Source organism: Calliphora vicina, chromosome 1, assembly GCF_958450345.1.
Source record: "Calliphora vicina chromosome 1, idCalVici1.1, whole genome shotgun sequence".
NCBI classification, from domain to species: domain Eukaryota; kingdom Metazoa; phylum Arthropoda; class Insecta; order Diptera; family Calliphoridae; genus Calliphora; species Calliphora vicina.
In genome coordinates this window covers 39,583,792-39,605,466 of record NC_088780.1, presented here as the reverse complement: position 1 = coordinate 39,605,466, position 21,675 = coordinate 39,583,792, and the positions used below count along the sequence as shown (strand labels likewise).

At 30.6% G+C, this 21,675-nt stretch overlaps 2 protein-coding genes across 2 annotated transcripts; both read right to left on the bottom strand.

Annotated features, from left to right (window-relative positions):
* Positions 1-7,728: 7,728 nt before the first annotated feature.
* On the bottom strand, positions 7,729-12,895 carry LOC135958684 (probable peroxisomal acyl-coenzyme A oxidase 1). Its single transcript, XM_065509578.1, has 2 exons — positions 11,861-12,895; positions 7,729-8,899 (listed from the first exon to the last, which is right to left on the bottom strand). The coding sequence occupies exons 1-2, from the start codon at positions 12,826-12,828 to the stop codon at positions 7,831-7,833; spliced, it is 2,037 nt and encodes a 678-aa protein (XP_065365650.1). The 5' UTR covers positions 12,829-12,895; the 3' UTR covers positions 7,729-7,830.
* Positions 12,896-18,404: 5,509 nt separating this feature from the next.
* Positions 18,405-21,418, bottom strand: SF2 (splicing factor 2). The gene is made up of 4 exons (XM_065509567.1): positions 21,113-21,418; positions 20,597-20,999; positions 19,477-19,586; positions 18,405-19,412 (listed from the first exon to the last, which is right to left on the bottom strand). The coding sequence occupies exons 1-4, from the start codon at positions 21,274-21,276 to the stop codon at positions 19,304-19,306; spliced, it is 786 nt and encodes a 261-aa protein (XP_065365639.1). The 5' UTR covers positions 21,277-21,418; the 3' UTR covers positions 18,405-19,303.
* Between the last annotated feature and the right edge of the window lie 257 nt (positions 21,419-21,675).

Sequence of the window (21,675 nt, the reverse complement as noted above, 5' to 3'; positions counted from 1 at the left end):
AAAAATAACTACAATTTATATTTGTTTTTTATGTCTGCTGATATGACTAACAATAATTGTTTAGAATATGAATGTTTGTATAGAGTTCTTTGGAAAACTATTAAATATTTTGTTGACGACAAGTTGTCTAAGTTAATAATTTTTCATAAAAACCACTGACCCTGAGTTAGTTATTCGCTGCAAGGCAACAAAAAACCGCACATTCAATTAACTCAACGGCAAACAAAAAATTATTTGAAAATAAAATTAGATTCTTGTTGATGACATGACAGTCTTGGGCAACCTTAGCAAAGTGCAATAATAAATGCGCAAGCAAAGCAGCATGCATAAAAAGTTGCACGCATTTTTGTTCGTTTAGTATAAAACTTATGGCGTTTTCATTTCTGGCATAAATTATGTCTTTATTCTGGCTTTTACGCTTCTCTGTGTTCTTTTCTGAAAAAATGTAGTTTGCCCTAAATGTTGCCCTAAAAAAACGAAAATATGCTGCATGTTTACCCTTAATTTTATCAAAGGGTTAGAAAGGCAGACAGCAATTTATAAACCGCAGTTCTTGTTATTGTTTTTGAAGCTCGTTTGTGTTATTGAAATAGTTTTTATATTTTTTGATTAAAAGTGTTAAAATGGAAGCAAGAAATAGTTTTAGCTTTAGAATATTTAGAAGCTACATAAAAGAAATTATAAAGGAATGTGCAACCTTTAATACATGGTCTTTACTTAATTTTTGATTTAATAAGCAAAACATTCCCAATTCAAAATTAATTAAATATTTATTTTTTACGAATTAACAGACTTAAGAGGAGCGAATTCCCGTGATCCCGGAAAATTTCAAAATTAATCCCAAATTGAACATATCCATTTTAATCGATGTTTTGTATCCATACGTTAAGGAAAATATGTCCCTAATTTGGAGATTGCAGAATGACAATGACCACAAACACACATCTAGGGTTGTAATCGAGTGATTACATTCTAATGAATTACGTGTTTTGCAGATCTTAATCGCATAGAAAACATATGGGAAATTGCAATTCGCGAAATATGGACTCAAAATAATCAAATGCGGAGAGGAATGAAAAACTATTTCAAATGATCACTTGGGTACGAGAAAGCTTTCCGCAAGATGGCTGCTGCGTTTACACACAATTGTGTGCACAAAAGGGTACACACATCTGCAATTTACGTGGCAAAAATTCATGAATTAGTCTACGAAATTATAGTATCCAAAACCGAAACCGAAAACCGATCAACCAGTTTTTTCATCTTTGTAAACTCCACCGGTTTCGTTTTTTTTAACTTTTCGGTTTTTTGACAAACCGGTTTTTGTAAGATGGTTAACCGGTTTTATTGAAATATATTTTCTAAAGCTCATTTAATCATATTTATGAAAAACTTTGATACCATTTTTAAAAATATTGATTTATTTTTCAAAAACACACTTTTTCGGTTAAACCGGAAACTGGTTTTTCAAATTTGCCGGTTTTTTTGGACACTCTATACGAAATGCTCCATCTTCCGCCACATTCTCCGGATTTAGCCCCGAAACTCAGGGATTTAACTCCAACGATGCAATCATCTCACATAAAATACTTATTTTGATGACCTCGACAAATCTTATTTTTGGAAGGCATAAAAAAATTGGAAAAACGTTGGACAAAGTGCATAGAGTTCAAAAGGGAATATGTTGAAATTAGATATTTTTATATGCTATGACTAATTATGGATCGATCATCATAAAATTAGGTAACACAACTTCCGTATACAAACATATTGCACTATTTACTCTAAAGAGAGCCAACTCAAAATTTAAAAAGTGAATATTGTTTGTGTTGACTCTCTTTAGAGGATCCAGTGCGATATAAAATTTATTTGGAGCGATATTTATGTAGATACCTACTTATATAGATTAAACGTTAATGACCGATATTTATTTATTTTTCGGGAGGACATTGGAAAATCTATACTACAGATACTGTAACCTTTTCTAGGTCTTCAGGAGTCTAAAGGTTTTCGTTTTTTAAGTTAGGTTGCATAATATGCCGACTTTGCATAAATAAACCCACAATTTATGAAAAGTCAATGGACTATAATAATTTTAACTTGAAAATAAATTTGTTAGACTATTCGATTAATCAAAAATTACTAATAGAATATTTTTTTGTTTTAAATTGCAAAATGTTTTCACTCGAATAAAAAAATATATTTTGTTTTATAATTCGAAGAATTTTTATTCGAATTAGGTACAACCCTAACTCACAAGGTTTGCATGGACAGCGAGACGGGCAGACACAGAAAGAAATTCTGAGTTGAGTGGTATATTTTAAGTTGAGTGTTACCATTTAAGGACCTTTAGTTTTGGCTGCTACAAACATTATTAGAAACCCATAATACTAGAGTTTCGTGTTCGGTTGTAACAGAAAACCGTTCGGTTTATTTCGGTTTTGACCTATTTATTAAATATTAAGATATTATAGAAACAAATCCAGTACCTCCTATTTTTGATATCAGATTTGGATAATTAGTTTGTGCATATTTTTTTTTCGAAAACTATTTTTTCTGTTAAAACCGAACTTTACATAAACCCTGGCCACTCATCTCATCATAAACAAAATTTTACAAAAACATTCTAAATATGTATGTTTTCATAAACATTAAAAAGCATTATTTTAAAATTAAATCAACAGAAGTATTTAGTTGGCAACACTTTTGTTTACCTTTTTAAAAAATACACTTTTAAATATTTGACTTCAATTTTTATTTTATCTACACAACGTATGATCATTATTCATTTTTTGTTAACAAATATGTATGTATCTTAACAAAATTACTTATTGTTATTGTAATTTAAAACCCAATACAACAACAAACAATACAATTTGATAACAACACGAAAAAGTGTTAAAAGAAATGCACAACAAGCCAGGAGAGGAAAGAAAAACAAATAAATAAAATAAATGGCCACAAATTAATAATCGAAGCCGTCATTAAAATGACAAAATGTGGTGATTATAGTAGAGATTTTATTAGTTCTTATTGTTGATAATATTGGCCCGCCAAAAGGCCCCATAAACAATAAACAAAATCTTGCACACTCATACTCACACATCCAATATAATTAATCATATAACAACAAAAACATTAAAGGTGCAAAACTATTAAATTGAACGATATACAAAGTGAAAAGCCAACAAAACAGATAGGTAAATAACCAAAATTTTCTATACATATTTATTTTGTTTTGTTTAATTCAGACCGGTTTTAAAAAACCAAAGAAAAATAAACAAACAAAAATAATTGTTTAATTAACACAGTCCGTCCAAACATATTTTGACTGACCGACTGACTCTCTGGTGATCGTCCAAACATATACAAACAGAAGAAAGGTACAAAACAGAAATGAAATAAAAACAATAACAACTAACCAAAACAAATACAACGTGTTTCCGCACAATATTTTTTTTTATTTTTTTGGCTGCTTCTTATTTTGCGTTTTTATACTGTTGGCTTTAACAAACTGCTCCAAAAACTTATATTTATTGTTATATTTTCGGCATATTTTTTTGTTTTTCGTCGTCTTACTTATTATTTAAGTTTTTTTTTTTCGTTGCACTCACTTTACTACCATAGACAATACACAATTTATTGTTACCATGGCTTAAACAAAAATTTTAACACACAATTTATTTATACTTTTTGTGTTTATTGCCAAATATTATTGTTTGTTAAACAATTCAACAAAACTTCTTGTTGTTTTTTATTTAGTTTTACACTGCGTTTAGGAAAAACATGTAGTTGCCACTGAAGTTTTATTCACCGGTATTCACGTCCGTTTCACGCAAAGAACTCGAAGAAACTGATTTAACATTTTGGTTTGATAACAGCAGGCAAAATAATAATAAATGTTCGATTGCTATTACTTTCAAGTGAATGCTGTAAATTCACATGTGTATGTTGAATAACAGCAATGGTTGTTAAATTAACAGCTGTCCATAAACACCGTTATCATAGTGTTTTCCGTTATGTGATAATGCGGTTTTCAAATTGTATGTACACAGTATTACCTAGTAATTAGTACGTTATTTTTGAAAGTAATAGAAGATAATTGGGAAATGTTCTGCTAGATTTAATACGATTAATGAATTGCAGTACGCATATTTAGAACTAAAACTTTTATTAAACATCATAATTCACCAGTAAAGTGCTGATTTAAATTTGAAGCATATAGAATATAGCAAAAAGTGCAGCAACTCGGGTATAATCAAAAATTAAAACAAATCAAATATAGGTACTGTTTTGTTTTCCGAACGATTGTGCTATAAATGGAATCTAATAGTTCAGGTTTACAAAACCGCTAGCCATAAATATTGGTTTGGAAATTACATATGTATATGTACATATATTTCCCCTTTATTTTAAAATACCTTTGCATAATGCAACTTATTTCGGAAATTGAAATTTTAAAACGAACTAAATTTGAAAGCTTCAATCAATTTGTGCTTAAACTTTTAAAAACTTCACTATCTAAGTCATGTCCGTCTGTCTGTCTGTTGAAATCAATTTTCTGAAGACCCCGGGATCCAAATCTTCAATAATTCTGTCAGACATGCTTTCGAGAAGTTTCCTATTTAAAATCATCAAAATCTGTCCACAAATGGCTGAGATATGAGGAAAAAACCAGGAGTTTTCGATTTTTCACCTATATCTGGATTACTAAGTCATTAAGACAATATGGATATCTAATGATAGATATTTCAAAGACCTTTGCAACGTCGTATATAAGACCATAGTAAGTTGGACCTACAATGGGTCAAAACCGGAAAAATATTTTTTAACCCGAAAAAACAAAAAAAAATTTAAATTTAAAAAAAACAAGTAAGAGTGCTATATTCGGCTGTGCCGAATCTTAAATACCCTTCACCAAATTATACTTCAAAATTTTTAATTTTTTTTCCAGTTGTTTTTTGAATTTTTTGGTAAAAAAAAATTTTTCGATTGTTATTTTATTTTTTTTTAAATTTTAAAAAAATTTTTTTTTGAAATTTTAAAATTTTTTTTTTGTTTTTTAATTTTTTAAAAAAAAACTGGTTCAAAATTTTTTTCCCGATTTTGACCCATTGTAGGTCTTTCTATGGTCTTTATACGTCGTTGCAAATGTCTTTGAAATATCTATCATTAGATATCCATATTGTCTATATTAATGTCTTAGTAATCCAGATATAGGTAAAAAAAAATAGGTCAAAAATCGAGGTTGTCTTGGTTTTTTTCTCATATATCAGCCATTTGTGGACCGATTTTGCTGATTTTAAATAGCAAAATTCTCGAAAGCATGTCTGACAGAATTATTGAAGATTTGGATCCCGAAGATATCTGGGGTCTTCAGAAAACTGATTTCTTAATCGACTTAATCGACTCCGCTATCTATAAGGATCCAGAATATATATACTTTATAGGGTCGGAAATGAAAAATGTAGAAATTACAAACGGAATGACAAACTTATATATACCCTTCTCACGAAGGTGAAGGGTATAAAAATAAAATAACAATTCGAAAACTATTTTTTTCCAAAAAATGAAAAAGCAACTGGAAAAAAATTTTTGTTTACTAAAAAATATTTAAAATTTGTATTTTGAAGCATAATTTGGTGAAGGGTATATAAGATTCGGCACAGCCGAATATAGCTCTTTTACTTGTTTTAAATTTTGATCCACCTTTTTTAAGCTTAATCCTAAGCTTAATTAATGTAACAGAGACAAGTTTTGTAATGGAAAAAAGAATATCGCCGCAGGCGAGAAATAGTTTGTAACAAAAATCGCTTCTTTTCGTAGTACATGTAGAGTACTGTATTTTTGTATAATCATTTTTTAAGTATAATTGTTGTTCAGTAATAAAATACAACAATTTTCTATTTCTACGGCGACTACTCATAATTTCGTATTCCATTAATAAAAATTAGTTTATTAAGTTTTTTTTTTTTTAAAACAAACACAAACTGCGAAGAGTTTTGCTTGTCTGCAGATACACCCAGAGTCTCTGGCGGGAATCGAACTCGCAACCAACACTCTATCGTCTAGTAGTCCAATTCTAATGGTATTAAGATGCATCAAGAATATTTTAAGTCGATCCTAACGGTTTCTAGTTGTAACACAAGTTTTAAAACTCTTAAAAATTTGTCAACAAATCATTTTTATGAAAATGAAATAAGGCCCAAATAAAATGAAATAACGCCCAAAAATATTTTAAATGAAGTAAACTCCAATTTTTTCTTTTCTTTCATTATGAAATAACTCCCAATTTAAAAATGAATTAACCCCCCAAAAAAATTAAATAAAGCCCAATTTTAAATTTTTCCAATTTTATTGGAACTTATTTCATTTTCCTAATTGGGCGTTATTTCATTGGGTGTTATTTCATGTCGCCAGTAAAAATACCTATCCATAGTTGGCCAATTTTGAAAAAAAAAAAAATGGTTTGAGTAAAAACGCAAAGCACCGATCCTCGAAATAAAGCTATAATCTGTAAAATAATATATTTTAATATATGAAATTGAGTAGGAGTAATGTAGGAATGATGTGCCATTTTGGGACATTATTTTTCAAATAAAATATCTTCAGTTTTTGCTAGTTCATCCGTTTGATTTGGTAGGTATGTAAGTATGTCAGAATGGCCACACCCGTAATACGTCCAGGATCGTGAACGATCCGTCAAGTTTGAAGACAAAGAATTGGAGACATTACTCCATGAAGATTGTTGTCAAACTCAACAACAGCTTGCAAACTCATTGGGAATTTTTATAAAGATCAATCAGCTATTTTTAAAACAATTACAAGCATATGGGTACCATATGAAATACCTGTTAGAAGGTATTTAGTATGTAGTGGCTGAAAAGTTTTGACTTACCCGCTTTACAGTCCAGACCGTGCCCCGTCCGACTACTATTTGTTTCGATCGATGCAGAAAGCTCTCTCTGGGATACGCTTCACTTTGGCTTGATTCGTTCTTGGCCTCAAAATATGAACAGTTCTTTTGCCTCGGAATCCACATGTTGCCTAATAAAACTTCAAACCCCCCTTTCCCTAGTACCCCGATTTTCGGATCTGACGGTCGTTGTGATCACTTACCTGTTATGTATGATGCATTAGAAGTTTTTATTTTAACTTTTAAAAAGAACCATTCCTTTACAATAAATGCAATGGACTCCGGATTATGGTCATATTGAATTGGATATGTTATTATCATTTGCGATTTCATAAAAAAAAATTTTTCAAATGCTTAATTCTTACTATTTGTTCGACAAGTACACCTCCTTACGAAGTGCCATGATTCGCTACTTTGTATGAAGTATCAGTCTCCATAGTAATAGTAATAGAAGTAATAAAACATATCGTTACCTAAAAAATTATTTTTTTTTTGCCAAAAAAAAAATTATATTTCTAAACCGACTGCGAGGATTAAAAACATGTTGATCCTTACTTAAAGGTAATTTTAATTTCCGGAATTTCTATTTTTTTGTTTATTCAAGAATAACGGTATATCTCGAAAATACCAGCTTAAGCTTGTATTATAACCTAAAAAAACGTTTTACATCACTGAATTCAGCGTACCCGAATTAGTTTAACCCACTGGGTGCCCTTCTTGACAGAAAAAAAAGTATCATTAATTTGTGGTTCAACATTATTTAATCAGGATTTCCTAACTTTTCTGAGTCTGGATTTCATGTAAAAACAACATTTGTACTTCAATATGTAATTTATTATCAGATTATCATTTAGTAAAAAAAATAAAAATTCTAACAGGACCAACACCAAATCACTTACATATTTTCTATTTTACTACAATTTAGCTTGCAATAAATGCTTCAAATGCGTGTCAAATACCCGATTCACAGGTTCTTGATTCAAATCACTTTTACGGGCCTCATCCATGAGACGCTCATAAGCACGACCATCATAACAGCCCAATGTTGAACCTAACACACGATCATGAAACTCAAAGCCATCAACTAAAGCCACTGCATTTGGTCTAAAAGCCATTAGCATGTCTTCATAAAGTCTTTCCACTTCTTCAATTTCCTTGGCTGTTATCGAGCGTTGAAAACGTAAAATATCGTCTAAGCTAGTTAAGAACATTTCCAAGATGAAGATGTTTAAGAGCTGATGCATTATCGGTTTCAGACTAGCATTGAATTGACCCTTATTGGTTTGTTGATTGATCTCTTCGTAAGCCATGCGCGCTAGAAAGGCTTTGCCATGTAGTACAGCTGTTTGGGTCAATATTAGACCAGCACGATTTGCAGCCTTTTGAGCCGAATTATCTGGTTGTTTTTTAGTAAAAGATCTTTGCGTTAGAAAAACATATTTCACACGTTCCAATGAGGTTTTCTCCAAAATTTTCACTATACATTCCAAATTTAAAGACCATTTAACCTGGCTGCTGGTACGCAAATACACCACAGATTTAGGCAAATATTTACGCTTGATGCCTTGCTCAAAATATTTTACTAAGAATTTGGCTGTTTGTAGTAATAGTACAGTATTTTCTCCTTCGTAGGTACAAGCGGCCGCAGCGGCACCATATATGGAAACAAAATTTGCTGAATTTAAATAGCCATGACCTCCACATGCCTTTCTCAATATCTCTACTCCATTGGCTGCCTCATGAGAGCATACGGCTTTCAAGCAACATGATAGAGCATGTAATTCGGGTAAATTACGCTTAATACCCTGGTCGAGTTCCTTGTGTACAGTACGATAGAGATCCCACACATAGTCTGACGCCAAGCGATAGAATATTCCCTTAGCTATTTGAGGAAAGACCTTATGTTGTTGAGTTAGGAAATCTAAAACTTGTACTTCTTTTTGTGGCAATGACTCTATTCCTTGACGGCGAATGGCGGAATATCTGGAAAATAATATAAATATAGATTTATTGAGATTTATGCTTAATTCACTAAAATTTTTATTCAGAATTAAATATATCAGCAATTCATTCCATAAAACCATTCCCTACATAATAAATTCTGTATCTTGAATTTTATTTGAATAGAATTCAGTCATTGTTGAATTATTTCATAACACAGTACAACATTTTTCAGTTCATTGCTTTAGTACTCAATTCTGACAATTGCACGTGAAAGTAGCCCCTTAGACACAAATCACACGACCTAATTGGTGATCGGTCCATAATTGGATCCAGTTATTGAGCAAAAAATGTGAAAAATTGGTAAAATTTTTTTTATAAAAATTGGCCATTTTTAAGGCACTGAATGCACTTTTTCGGGTAGGTATGTTTCGTTTTTTTCTCCTATTCAATATCTACAACTTTGATTCAGACACAAAAGAGATATTCCGTACGGTTTACGGAGATATAACCGTGTTAAAATATAGAAAAAAGTGATAAAAATCCACCTTGAGCAAAAAAAAAATGGCCATTTAATTATTACGGCAGCCAACTAGATCCTTATAGATAGCGGAGTCTATTAAGCCATGTCCGTTTGTCTGTTGAAATCAATTTTCTGAAGACACCAGATATCTTCGGGATCCAAATCTTCAATAATTATGTCAGACATGCTTTCGAGAAGTTTCCTATTTAAAATCAGCAAAATCGGTCCACAATGGCTGAGATACCAGGACAACCTCGATTTTTGACCTACATATATCTGGATTACTAAGTCATTAATATAGACAATATGGATAACTAATGATAGATACATATTTCAAAGACATTTGAAGTTGGACCTACAATGGGTCAAAATCGGAAAAAATATTTTTTAACCCGAATTTTTTTTTAAATTTAAAAAAAATTTAAAATTAACAATTCGAAAAAATTTTTTTTACAAAAAATGAAAAAAAACAACTTTGAAAAAAAAAATTAATTTTGTTTACCTAAATATATTCAAAAATTTGTATTTTGAAGTATAATTTGGTGAAGGGTATATAATATTCGGCACAGCCGAATATAGCTCTCTTACTTGTTTAAACTTGATTTTCTCTAAAAGGTGCTTCAAGCTCCAAAATAAAATCAAAAGATTCATACAAGAAAAAGTATTTAACCCAAATAGTGCAATAACAAGTTCATTATTCAAATTATTTCAAAAACTCGTGAATATTCAGAGCTGTCACAGAAATCTATTCCGATCGAAAGTGGAATTATTTTAGTATTTAGCTTTTTCACAAAGAGTAAAACAAACATTTTTGGAATAAAACCACAATTGAATTTTGTTTAATATGATTGGGGTTTTCTTCAAGTTCTAATTAACATCTTTACCTTATTTTTGATTTAATAAGCAAAACATTGCCAATTCAAAAAAATAAAATATTTATTTGTCGCGAATTAACAGAATTAATTGCAATCTAATGAAGGTAGAAAAAAATCTCCCAGCAAAAATTTTGTGAATTTTTGTAATGACAACTAGTTATTTCATGCATTCTTTTGTAAGGAGTGGTGGTTACCCAGCTCATTATTTTATTTACTAAAATAAGTACTTATTTTTATACAGGCTGGTAATGAACTTTTGCATTTAGCACAGCTATCTAGTGTGTTTGACTGGAAAACGGGAGGTTAGTGGTTCGCCACCTATCAAAGCCATTAATTTTTTTGTTCATATCATATTCATTTATATGTTGATGTTAAAACTATTGTTAACTTCCAATAAAATAACTCGTACATGGAGCAGTGAGTTAGCAGCTTGACTATCAAACACAAGCAAATAATGTGACTGTTCGATTCCCACACAAGGCAATATTTTTTGTGTTTTTTTTTAGCTACATATTCTTGTTGTGAATTTACTACTTATTTCTCAACTGATTGTAAGTACATTTGTAAGTACATAATGAACTAGTTATTGGTCTATTTGGATTAAATCTTTTTTGTTGTATGAATCTTCTGCATTTGTTTTGGAGCTTTAAGTATCTTTAGAGAAAGTCAAGTTCAACATCACATAAATTTAAAGAAAATAATTCCCGGGAATTCTTGCACAAATTCCCGGGATTTAGGAATTGACAATTTTGCGGAATTCCCGCGATTTCTCGACCCGGGAATTCCCGTGAAAAGCTCTAACCCCCATTTTCTCAATATCTTGTTTGTATATAACCAAAATTAGAAATCGATTCAGTTTAAATTTTTATTGGATTTTATTTAGTTTTCAAAAACATAACCTTTTACCAAATATAAATTTATATTTCTAAGCTAAATTCAAATTTCATTGAGTTTTACTATTTCACTATTTTGATAATTTTTTACAATATTATTGGGGTATTAACATGGTCTGCTATTAGTCATATTGTCATAATGTTCTAATATGATATCGTAAATGTAACAAATAATAAAAATACCGTAGTAATTGATACATTTTGGAAGTCAGCCTATTATTTTATAACAAAACAACTTTATGTGATAAATATTCCTTAATAAATCAGATTATTCAAAAATTACAAATAAATTTCGTTACAGTACCTGGTTAAAACTCAACATTTGGGATGAAGAACTCCTAAAACTATTCAAAGACAAGGTGAATAGACAATAATATATATTTTTTATTAATTAATTAATTAAAAAATATATATATAATTACTACAATCATGTGAATCTCAACTTTACCATATTATGGTTATCGCAATCATATACATAATTTATCTGAGTTCGATAAGGCTGATTGTCTCCAGGGAGTGATAATTCACAAGGGGACTTATGGTACTTTTTTAATTTTGTAAAAAAGGACCTTGAACCATTGCATTGTCCTGAATAAATGAAAATCCACAGGGTGTACTTTATGGTACTTTTTTTAATGGTACTTTTCGCTTTTGTTTATTATAATGCACATTGACTGATTAGATCTAAAATAGTATATCTGAGATTACTCACCTGGTTGCAATTGTAGCCGCCTGCAATAGATTAAACGAAACGTCTTTAACGATCATCACACGAACATAGGACATGGTACTATACAACATCAGAGGTTCTGGTCCCTTGACAAAAGTACCGTCCTCCAAAACTTGATTATGCTTCGACAGCATTTGACGCAAAGGTATGCGAACATTTTTCAAACCTAAAAAACCATTATTGACCCCATTAACTCCAAGTTTCGGGCCAAGGTCACCTACATCTACACCTGGTTCTGGCTGATGGGTTTTCTCGTTACGTATACGTACCAAAAATGGTTGCAGTCCATAATGTTTACCCTTAATGTACAATTGAGCCATTAGCACAACCATATTGGCGGTGTGACCCAAACCTCCCGGCCACCATTTATAGGCCGTTAAAGAGGGGGTATTTAAAATAAACTCCTGTTTTTCCACGTCATAATCTGCTCGTGTCTCTAGGCCTCGTAAATATGTGCCATGGCCTAATTCAGTTTGAGCATAAGTACCAATAATGCCCTCCATATTCCAAGCCTTTTCTAACCACTCACTACGTTGCTCCTCATTGGACTGTCCCAACAGGGCCGTTAAAAACATGGAGAAATGTAAACGTAAAGGAAAATTCTGCTGAAACAATCCAGTGCCCAATGGACCACTAAGCAGTGAACGAAATAAATACATATCATCTATGGATGTTGACTTGGCACCCTGTTTCTGTTGCTCTTCTCTATACCATTCTCTTAGTTTTCGAATTACTTTGGTAGACTTTTCCGTGGTATGCTCGTAAAGCTCTTTGTGTGAGAAATTCATAATATTGTGGGAATCATCAAATTGTGGATCGTCAAAGAAAAGCTTTTCCAAAGCTCTGCGCTTGCAAAGTTCATCTTTACCACCCATCCACCATACAGCAAAATCTTCACTATTTATTGTGGCATTTTGTCGTTCTTTGACTAGATCACTGTTTACCGTCATTATCAGAGATTGTGTTATTTTGCGATTTGTATATAAATAAAAACGAAAAGTAAACAATTGCAAAAATCTTTATTGTTTATATCACCGTTGATAGAACTTTGCGCTTTCGCTTTCAGTAAACAACTGTCGTTTGTAGTTTCTTTCCATTAACCGAATTGCAATTCTCACAGCTCTTATCAAAGGCAGACTGGCTATACATAAATGTTGCTGTTGTTGTTTTTAGTATGTATGCATGGAAATGAATATATGTACATTTGCCGCAAATATATATAATAAACCTGCTCTTTGGAACTCAAAGTGTTGCATTCAATATTTTTGCACAACTTCAAGTGTAAACAGTAAAACCTAAATATGTATACTCAATATAGACTGCTCCAAAGTTATATTTTGGAAACAAATCCAATTGGAGCAAAAACTTCAAGCAATGGATCTTGAATCATGTTTTGGAAGTGAGGGGCGAATTGGTGAAACCTTCATTCATTCAACCTTCATTCTACCAATGGGTTGTTTTATAGAAAATCCTACATAGTACTAACTAATCCTGGGTGGTTATTATGTAATTCGAAACGAAACACTTTCGAAATACAATGTAAAAACATAAAAATTCGAACGAATTTCTTTAATAATAACCCCCCTGTATGAGCAGATCGGACTATAGAGTCTCAAGGACGAAATATGTCAGATACCAGAATGGTAATCAAGGTAATATGGTTACGGATCGTTGCCCAATTAAAACCGATGGGACAACTGCTGAGCTACGCTACAGAATTGAGGCCGAATTGCAGCAATCGATATCTTGTAAAAATTATCGAAATTTTTTTTTTGAGATTATGGCATTTGATATCGCGTAAGAAATTTGAATTTATTATAGTTTCGATATCGAAATTATTTTTCGATAGATAACAAATGTGTTAATTTGTGTCGACAATTCCATCATGGATCCAGGTGCAGTTTAAATATTTGACATCTGGAACAAAAGTAATATTTCAATTTATCTTTTGACCCACTTTGTGGAAGTAGAATTTCACCAAATTTTGACCACATATAGAATCAGTTAGTTTCTTATTATGCAATAAAAAAATAATGTTGTATATGCTTATACAATATTGTTTTATTGAGGGGACGATATAAAGTGGTTGACAATATAATGGAAACTTTGAACAAAATTTTTTTCCAAATAAAATTATCTTCATTTGTTACATAAAATTACAATAAATAATAAATTGTTATAAAATTAAAAAAATTTTCATAACAAAAACTATTTTTGCCTTCAACAGACAGGCAAAAAAAATGCCCGGGCGTTTTTTCCCTTTTCTCATTTTTCCTATTCAAATTCTATATTAAAAACGAAAAGGGAAACAACTCCCGGGTAATTTATTTTCATCATTGGGCTGAAAAAGTACCAATAATTACGCCCTATGTATTCTCATTCACACAGAACCATATATGGTCATGTTTTTAGGTACTTTATTATAAAAAAAATTAAAAAAGGTACGATTAGAAGAACGAAAAATTACCATTAGTTATCTATCAGGCCTGTCACAGAATTCCATTCCGATCGAAAGTGGAATTAATTCCGTATTTTGCTTCTTCAGAAAAAGTAAAACGAAAATTTCTTTCGGAATGAAACCACTTTCAGTTTTCAAAGTGGAATTGATATTTCTTTGTAATTATTTGTTTTTCTAAAATTTTTAATCGATTTCTGTACCAAAAGCTTCCCTTTTGTTTTAATATAAAAAAACGCTTTCAAATTTAAATCAGAAATATAGAATTATTAAATATTTTTGGAATTAATAAGTTACACGAAATCTGAAGAACCTAAAACGAAATCGATCGGAATAAAAACTACGGAATTGAAACCATTCCGAACAAAATGTGTGACAGGCCTGTATGTTACCTATGTTTAATTCTAACTTCAAACTGATACACATCAGCTAACTTTTATGTCGATAATTTTAATCATTTATAATTATAAAAAAGTACCATTAGGAGAAAAAGTACCAATTTCCCTTTTCACTCAAATCAGACCAAAAGAAAAACAAAGTACCAAACAGTTTACCCGGAATTGCCTGTATGTTACCTATGTTTAATTCTAACTTCAAACTGATACACATCAGCTAACTTTTATGTCGATAATTTTAATCATTTATAATTATAAAAAAGTACCATTAGGAGAAAAAGTACCAATTTCCCTTTTCACTCAAATCAGACCAAAAGAAAAACAAAGTACCAAACAGTTTACCCGGAATTGCCTACAAGATATTTGATTTTTTTATACTAAAAATTTTATTAAAGATTCAAAATATTTGATTGCCTTATTTTCCCTACAATCCCTAAAATCACATAATCGAATCTGTGAAAAATCAATTTTTTTTGGGGTGGCCCCTACTCACTTGTATATTTTCAAACCTGTCACAGAATTCCATTCCGATCGAAAGTGGAATTAATTCCGTATTTTGCTTCTTCAGAAAAAGTAAAACGAAAATATCTTTCGGAATGAAACCACTTTCAGTTTTCAATGTGGAATTGATATTTCTTTGAATTATTAAATATTTTTGAAATTAATAAATTACACGGAATCTGAAGAACAAAAAAAAAATCATTCCGAACAAAATGTGTAACAGGCCTGTTTATATCTACTATTGATTTCCGGTCGCGTTTTTTGAATCAGGCCCTATAAATTGAAATTTGGTATAAAATATACATAAATGTTAGGGGCCACCCAAAAAAAATGATTTTTCCCAGTCTCACAAGTTTGGTGAATTTTGTAAAAAAAATTATCCTGAACAAATTTCAGGTTAATGAGGTTAATTTACAAGGGGAAATACATTAAAAAAATATTAAAAATTCCCCAGGACATTAACCACTAGAACAAAAAATGTAGGAACAAAATTAACGTTTTAAGAAACATTAAAATAATAGCTAATTTTTACTTAACATATGTATATCCATATTTACTTGTATATGACTTTTTGTCATCGTATGATATCGTTAACATATTCGCAGGTATGTCCAAAAAAAATTAATTTTCTTAACGACAGCTTCAAAATTCCATTTTCAAATTTCAGAATTTTTTGATCATCACATTGGAATTTATTGAGAATATAATAGGGAATACAAATGAGCAGCCGCAGCTTAATAGCATTTGGCATTAAAATAACACTCAACTTTTAAAATCAAAATATGTTCCATAAATTAGATATTAAAATTAAATTATGTATTAAATATTAATTTTTACAAAAAATTTCTTTCCTTTTAGCGTCTCAGTATTTTGTTGGATATCTCTTGTTTTTATTAATGCTTCACAGTGACGACACATTGAACCAATAAATCGTTTCCTTTGAAATATTTTGCTATTTCATTATATCCGCATCTTATAAAACTTCCTTCGTGGTACAATTTTGAGTCAATATTTAGCGATCTACAATTTCCCATAGCTTATCATGCGATTTAGGTCTCGCGATTGGTCAGGCTACTTCTAACACGTACCTCATTGGATTGTAACATTGTTGTGGTGGTATCTGGTATCAAACTAGGAGCATATTTTCCTTAGCGTATGGATAAAGAACATTCCAGTCATAGTATCTTATTTTATTTGTGTACTTAGGGTTCAGTCTCTTTCCCTTCGGCCGTAATACAAAAGTTCTCCTTTCACTGCCTATTAAATTGTATTTGGATTCATCCGAAAATAGAACAGTATTTCTGTCTCGACCAGTTTAAATATTCCTTGGCAAATTGTCTAGTTTACAAGCAGTATGGTTTTTTAGAAACAAGAGGTTTTTTGTGGGATAATAGCAACCAAAACCAACCTCATTTATTTCTAATTTTAGATTATTGATAACCTCCAGGGGCAACATTTTGTAAATTCTTAAATCTTTACTACGTTTGCTTACTTTAGCATTGCACAGTATAATGAGAAAAAATAAATATGTTATTGTTTACGTTTTTAAGCAAACTGGCTCTATTCCACAAAAGAACTTATCCACTTTTCACTTATCAAATTACATTTGTTGGCAAAGTGTTAGTTCAAATTTTATAGTTCTGAGGAACATAAAGTTTTGTAAATTGACGAAAAATTTGATAAGTGAAAAATTATTTTGTCGAATAGGGCCCAGGGGTCGATTCTGGTTCTGTGAAATGAAAAGTTTTTTCATATGAAAAGAACAAGTGGAATAAAACAAATTGAAGAACGGGAATCGCAATTTGTGTAAATGTGAAATGATATGAAAAGTTTTATGAAAATGAAAATAAAGTTATTTTCATTTCACCGTTTCACAGAACCAGAATCGACCCCCAGTATGTATTTTTACTTATTCTGATGTTTTGTATTAAAATCTAAATTTTCATAAAAAGTGGACTTAGAACGGTTGCACACTTTTTTTGAAGACTGAAATTTTAAAATATTCCATTTTATTCACTCACTGTATAGCATTTTAAACTGTTTTTTTGAAGTCTAAGAGGTGACTCAAATCATTAAAATTTTATTGAAATAAATATATTCATTTGTATTAGTTTGTTGTTTAGTTTTGCTTAATTGAGCTTTATTTATTAAAGTTTATAAGAGAAAATATAAATGTTTATTAATAATATATTAAAATATGGATGTTTTTTTTGTAATGCTATAGCAATTTGAAATGTTTTACATATTTAGTAAAAAAAAACAAACAAAATAAGAAATAGTTACAAATATAATGATGTTAAGAGAATAATAAACACATACCGACAAAATCCAGAAAGAAGTTAACGAGTTTAGAGGTCATTTTGAAGTTTGTATGAGTGTGTTAACGTTGTCCTAAAGGCGGGGCAGGGAGATTTGAGAAATTTATTTTTCATTTCCTGTTTTTTTTTTGTCTGACGAAAACAAACTAATGAATGAATTAATCCTGAGTGGCCGCGGTTGGAATATGTGGTGGAAATTAAATCCAATTTTTTGTCTTGAGTTTTTTTTTTGAAGAAAACAGAGTTGAAGATTTTCCTTTGAGTTTATTTAGAGATTTCATTCAAAGGTTGGGTTAAGAAATTGTTTAATCCAAATTTTAATGAGTTTTATTTATATATTTTATATATAAGAAGTAGAATTGATATCCGAGATTGTATATATGAGAAGAAATCCAGTTGAAAAATCCTCCCACGCTGTCCTAATACTCAATGATAATGAATGTCCACCAAAAAAATCCTAAAAAAAAAACTTACAAACAATGTGAAGAATATCCTAAAATCCTGCTGATCCCGATCCTCCAGGGCATGAAATACATTTCATTTCATATAAAATCCTTGAAGTTATAATTTGAAAATATTGAATTCCACATAAGCTTTTTTGTTTACATAAAATCCATTTCATGGTTACATATTTTTGAAATCCATTACATTTTTCTCTAAAAATCCTTTACTTTCAAGTGAATATGTGTATGTCCAATAATTGCATATGATTACTTTCATCAAATCCGTATTTTTCCTTTCAAATCAAATCCTTATATCCATTTTAATAACATTCTATTAATCCTCCTTTACTCCTTCCCTCCAATTCAATTTCCAAATAACATTTCCATCCATTTGCAGAGGAAAGACAAGAAAAATTAAGAAAAAAAAATATTATTAATATATTTTATACATAATTTATAGGTGAATGAAGAATATACATATTTATTAGATAGTTTTAATTTTGGTAATTAAAAAATATGTTAAAATGGTTGATAATTATTATAGTGAGTTGACTAGCAAGGAAAGAAATACATAAACAAACTATAAAAATGGAAAATAATTCGCTTAAACTAGTTTAATAGTGTTAGTTTCTTTCCTTGTTAGCAAGATAAATAAGTTTTCAAATTATCTTTTTTGAATGTTTTTTCTTTTTTTTTGTTTATTTTTATAATAAAATAATTTTAACAAAACAAAATTTTGTTATATTGTTAGAAAATCAAGGAATGTTAATTAAAAACAAATCTATTTAAGAGTTGAGCTAAATTATTGAGAAATATTGTCAACCTTGATTTTTTTCTGCAGGGTTTATTAATATTAACTCTGGTTTATTATGATGTTGGTATAGGAAAAAGTAAAAAGAAAACAAATTAAAAACCAAGCATTTTGCAAGTACAATATTCTTATTGTAAACTTTACAAATGGAAAATGCACAAAAGATTTATAAAGCCATTGATTTGTTGGTGGTGATGGTTGTTAATAAAGAAATATGTAATAAATAGAAATAAAATCTTAAAAATATTTAAATTTTCTTGTTCATTTGCTTTTCGAAGCAAAATTGTATGAATGTTTTTTAAATGTTTAAAAATTTTGGTGATTTTGTATTAAATTTGTTTTGCTCTTTTGTGGTTTTCGTAATGTTTTAAAAGTACGTTTGTTTCTCTTTTTGTTTTTCTTCCAAATAGTGTTTAAGTTGTTAAATTTACGTTTTTTTTTTTTGTATCTTTAGTTAGTTTCTTTTTTCACATAATAAATGTATGTATATTGTTTGTGTTATTTAAAAGTTTGAACGAGATCGTGACCTTGAAAATGTTTGACGGCGTACAGGCGAATATGTTGGTGAACCACGTCTTCGGGGACGTGGCGAGAAGGAACGGGAACGTGATCTAAAAATAAAATAATTTATTAATATAAACAGCAAGTAAATAGTAAACAGTAAAATAATGTTACCTGGCACCACCCATGCCGCCACGACCAAAATCTCCACGTCCACTTATACCACCACCACGTTCTGCTCCATCGCCACAATCTTCACGTACACGTATATACGATACTTCACCCTAAAGTAAACAAAAGTAGTGCACAATATTAATATTATATCTACTAAACTACTTAATTTAATTAGTATTGGGACTTTGTTTGGGTGTTTTATTTGGGTTTTGTAATAAATAATTTGTGTATGTAACTCCTCGCAAATCGATTAAAGTGGGAGGTAAGTAATTGTTTAAAATGTTATTAATTTTAATGATAGAATGTCACAATTTTTATAATAAATGTACTCATTTGGTAATTCCACTCCTCCTACTTTCTTTTTTTACGACGACCAAATAAATATGTGGTTTGGCATGCATTTGATCAAATGCTAAATACAGTTTTTAAGCGATAAAAAATAGCTCTTTTTTGATGAAACATTTCTATTTTTGGAAAACATTTTGATATAAAAAGGCTCATACACAAACTTGTTATTAGTATTGCTCAACCACATAAAATAGTCTAATCGGCATATTCGGCTGTGCCGAATTATAAATACCCTTCAAGGCATACTTTAAGATAAACATACCAGGTCTGAAAGGGTTTAACTTTTACGAGACTAATGGGGAGGACTTTGCTCATGGTGTTTTCTGAGCCGCTTAAAGCGAACGAATACGTGCAAAATCCAGAGGCCATGACCCTACAAAGAGAGAGCCAGGACCGATAAACAAAGAATTGTTACCATCATTCGGACAGACAGGACCATATTTCTCATTTTAGCCGCGCTTAACATAGGGAAAAGTTATATTGCCTAGGAGACCCAAACCACCGTTTAGCACCTATAGAGAAAAAAATCTCAAAATTGCATTTGTTGGCATATTTAATAATTTTGTTTTAATTTTCGACTCTTATCTTGTTTCTATAACCCATATTTTGTGCATATTTCTGTTTTTTTTTTTTTTTTTTTTGTCCACAAAAAGCTTATATATTACACCTACTTATTACTTTACATGAATCATCCTAAAAAAATTCTTTGGATCACACAAAATTTTCAAGTGAAATTTTAGAATAAAATTTTTATAATTTTTTACACACTCACCTCATGCGAACGAAAACGTGAATCGTCCAACTTTTTAATGGCATATTTCATATCTTCATGACGCAGAAACTCTACAACACCAGTACCATCCTTATAGGTATCAGCAAAACAAACATCGCCTGCTTCACGCATATGATCTTTTAAATCCTGCCAAGAACCCGATGGTGGCAAACCCGTAACCATAACACGGAATTGTGAACGTTTTGTGGGCGGACCGCGACCACCTCGGCCACCAGCACCATCTCTACCACCACGACCACTGCCGCCACCTCCTCCGCCACCACCACCATCATTACGGTTGCCACGGTAACTGCCAGGACCACCACCTCGGGGAAATTCAACTCTTAATCTGTAACCATCATAGTCATATCCATCTCTAGCCTTAACAGCATCATCCGCATCTCTATTTTTTTCAAATGCAAACAAAAATACAATTTACAGCATAATTTTACTTTCAAACGCAATATCAAACAAAAAAAATCAATAATGATAATATATCATAAACAGCTTGCTTACCTTGCATCTTCAAATTCTACAAATGCAAATGGCGGACCACGCCGGTTCTTTAGATCGACAAATGTTACTTTGCCAAATTTGTGAAATAAATCCTGAATATCTTTGGTCCGTATATCTGGTGGTAAATTGCCAACGTAAATGCGTGATTCCGTACGTGATCCCATTTCAATTAATAAATTCCAAGTTTTATGAGATTTTGTACAAGTATTGTATAAATTTTTCGCTTTTTTGTCTTTTCTGCCTTTTGTTATTTTCAACAGCCCTTTTTCGCACGCACTTTGTCGACACTTTTTTCTTGAATAAACGATGTATACGGCGAAATTACACATAGAAAAACATTTTCGCCATTTTCTGTGAAGCCAAATGTACAGAGTTGCATTATTTGGTAGATTATAAATACAGCTGTGTATTTTAGCGCAAACAATGTTGCCATATTTGAAAATATTTTGTTTTTATAATTTAAAAATAAAATGAGAAATATCTATATAATAATTAGAAATAATAATAATTTCAACCTTATATTTTGATAATTAATAATAATTAATTCGGTTATTATAGTCGGT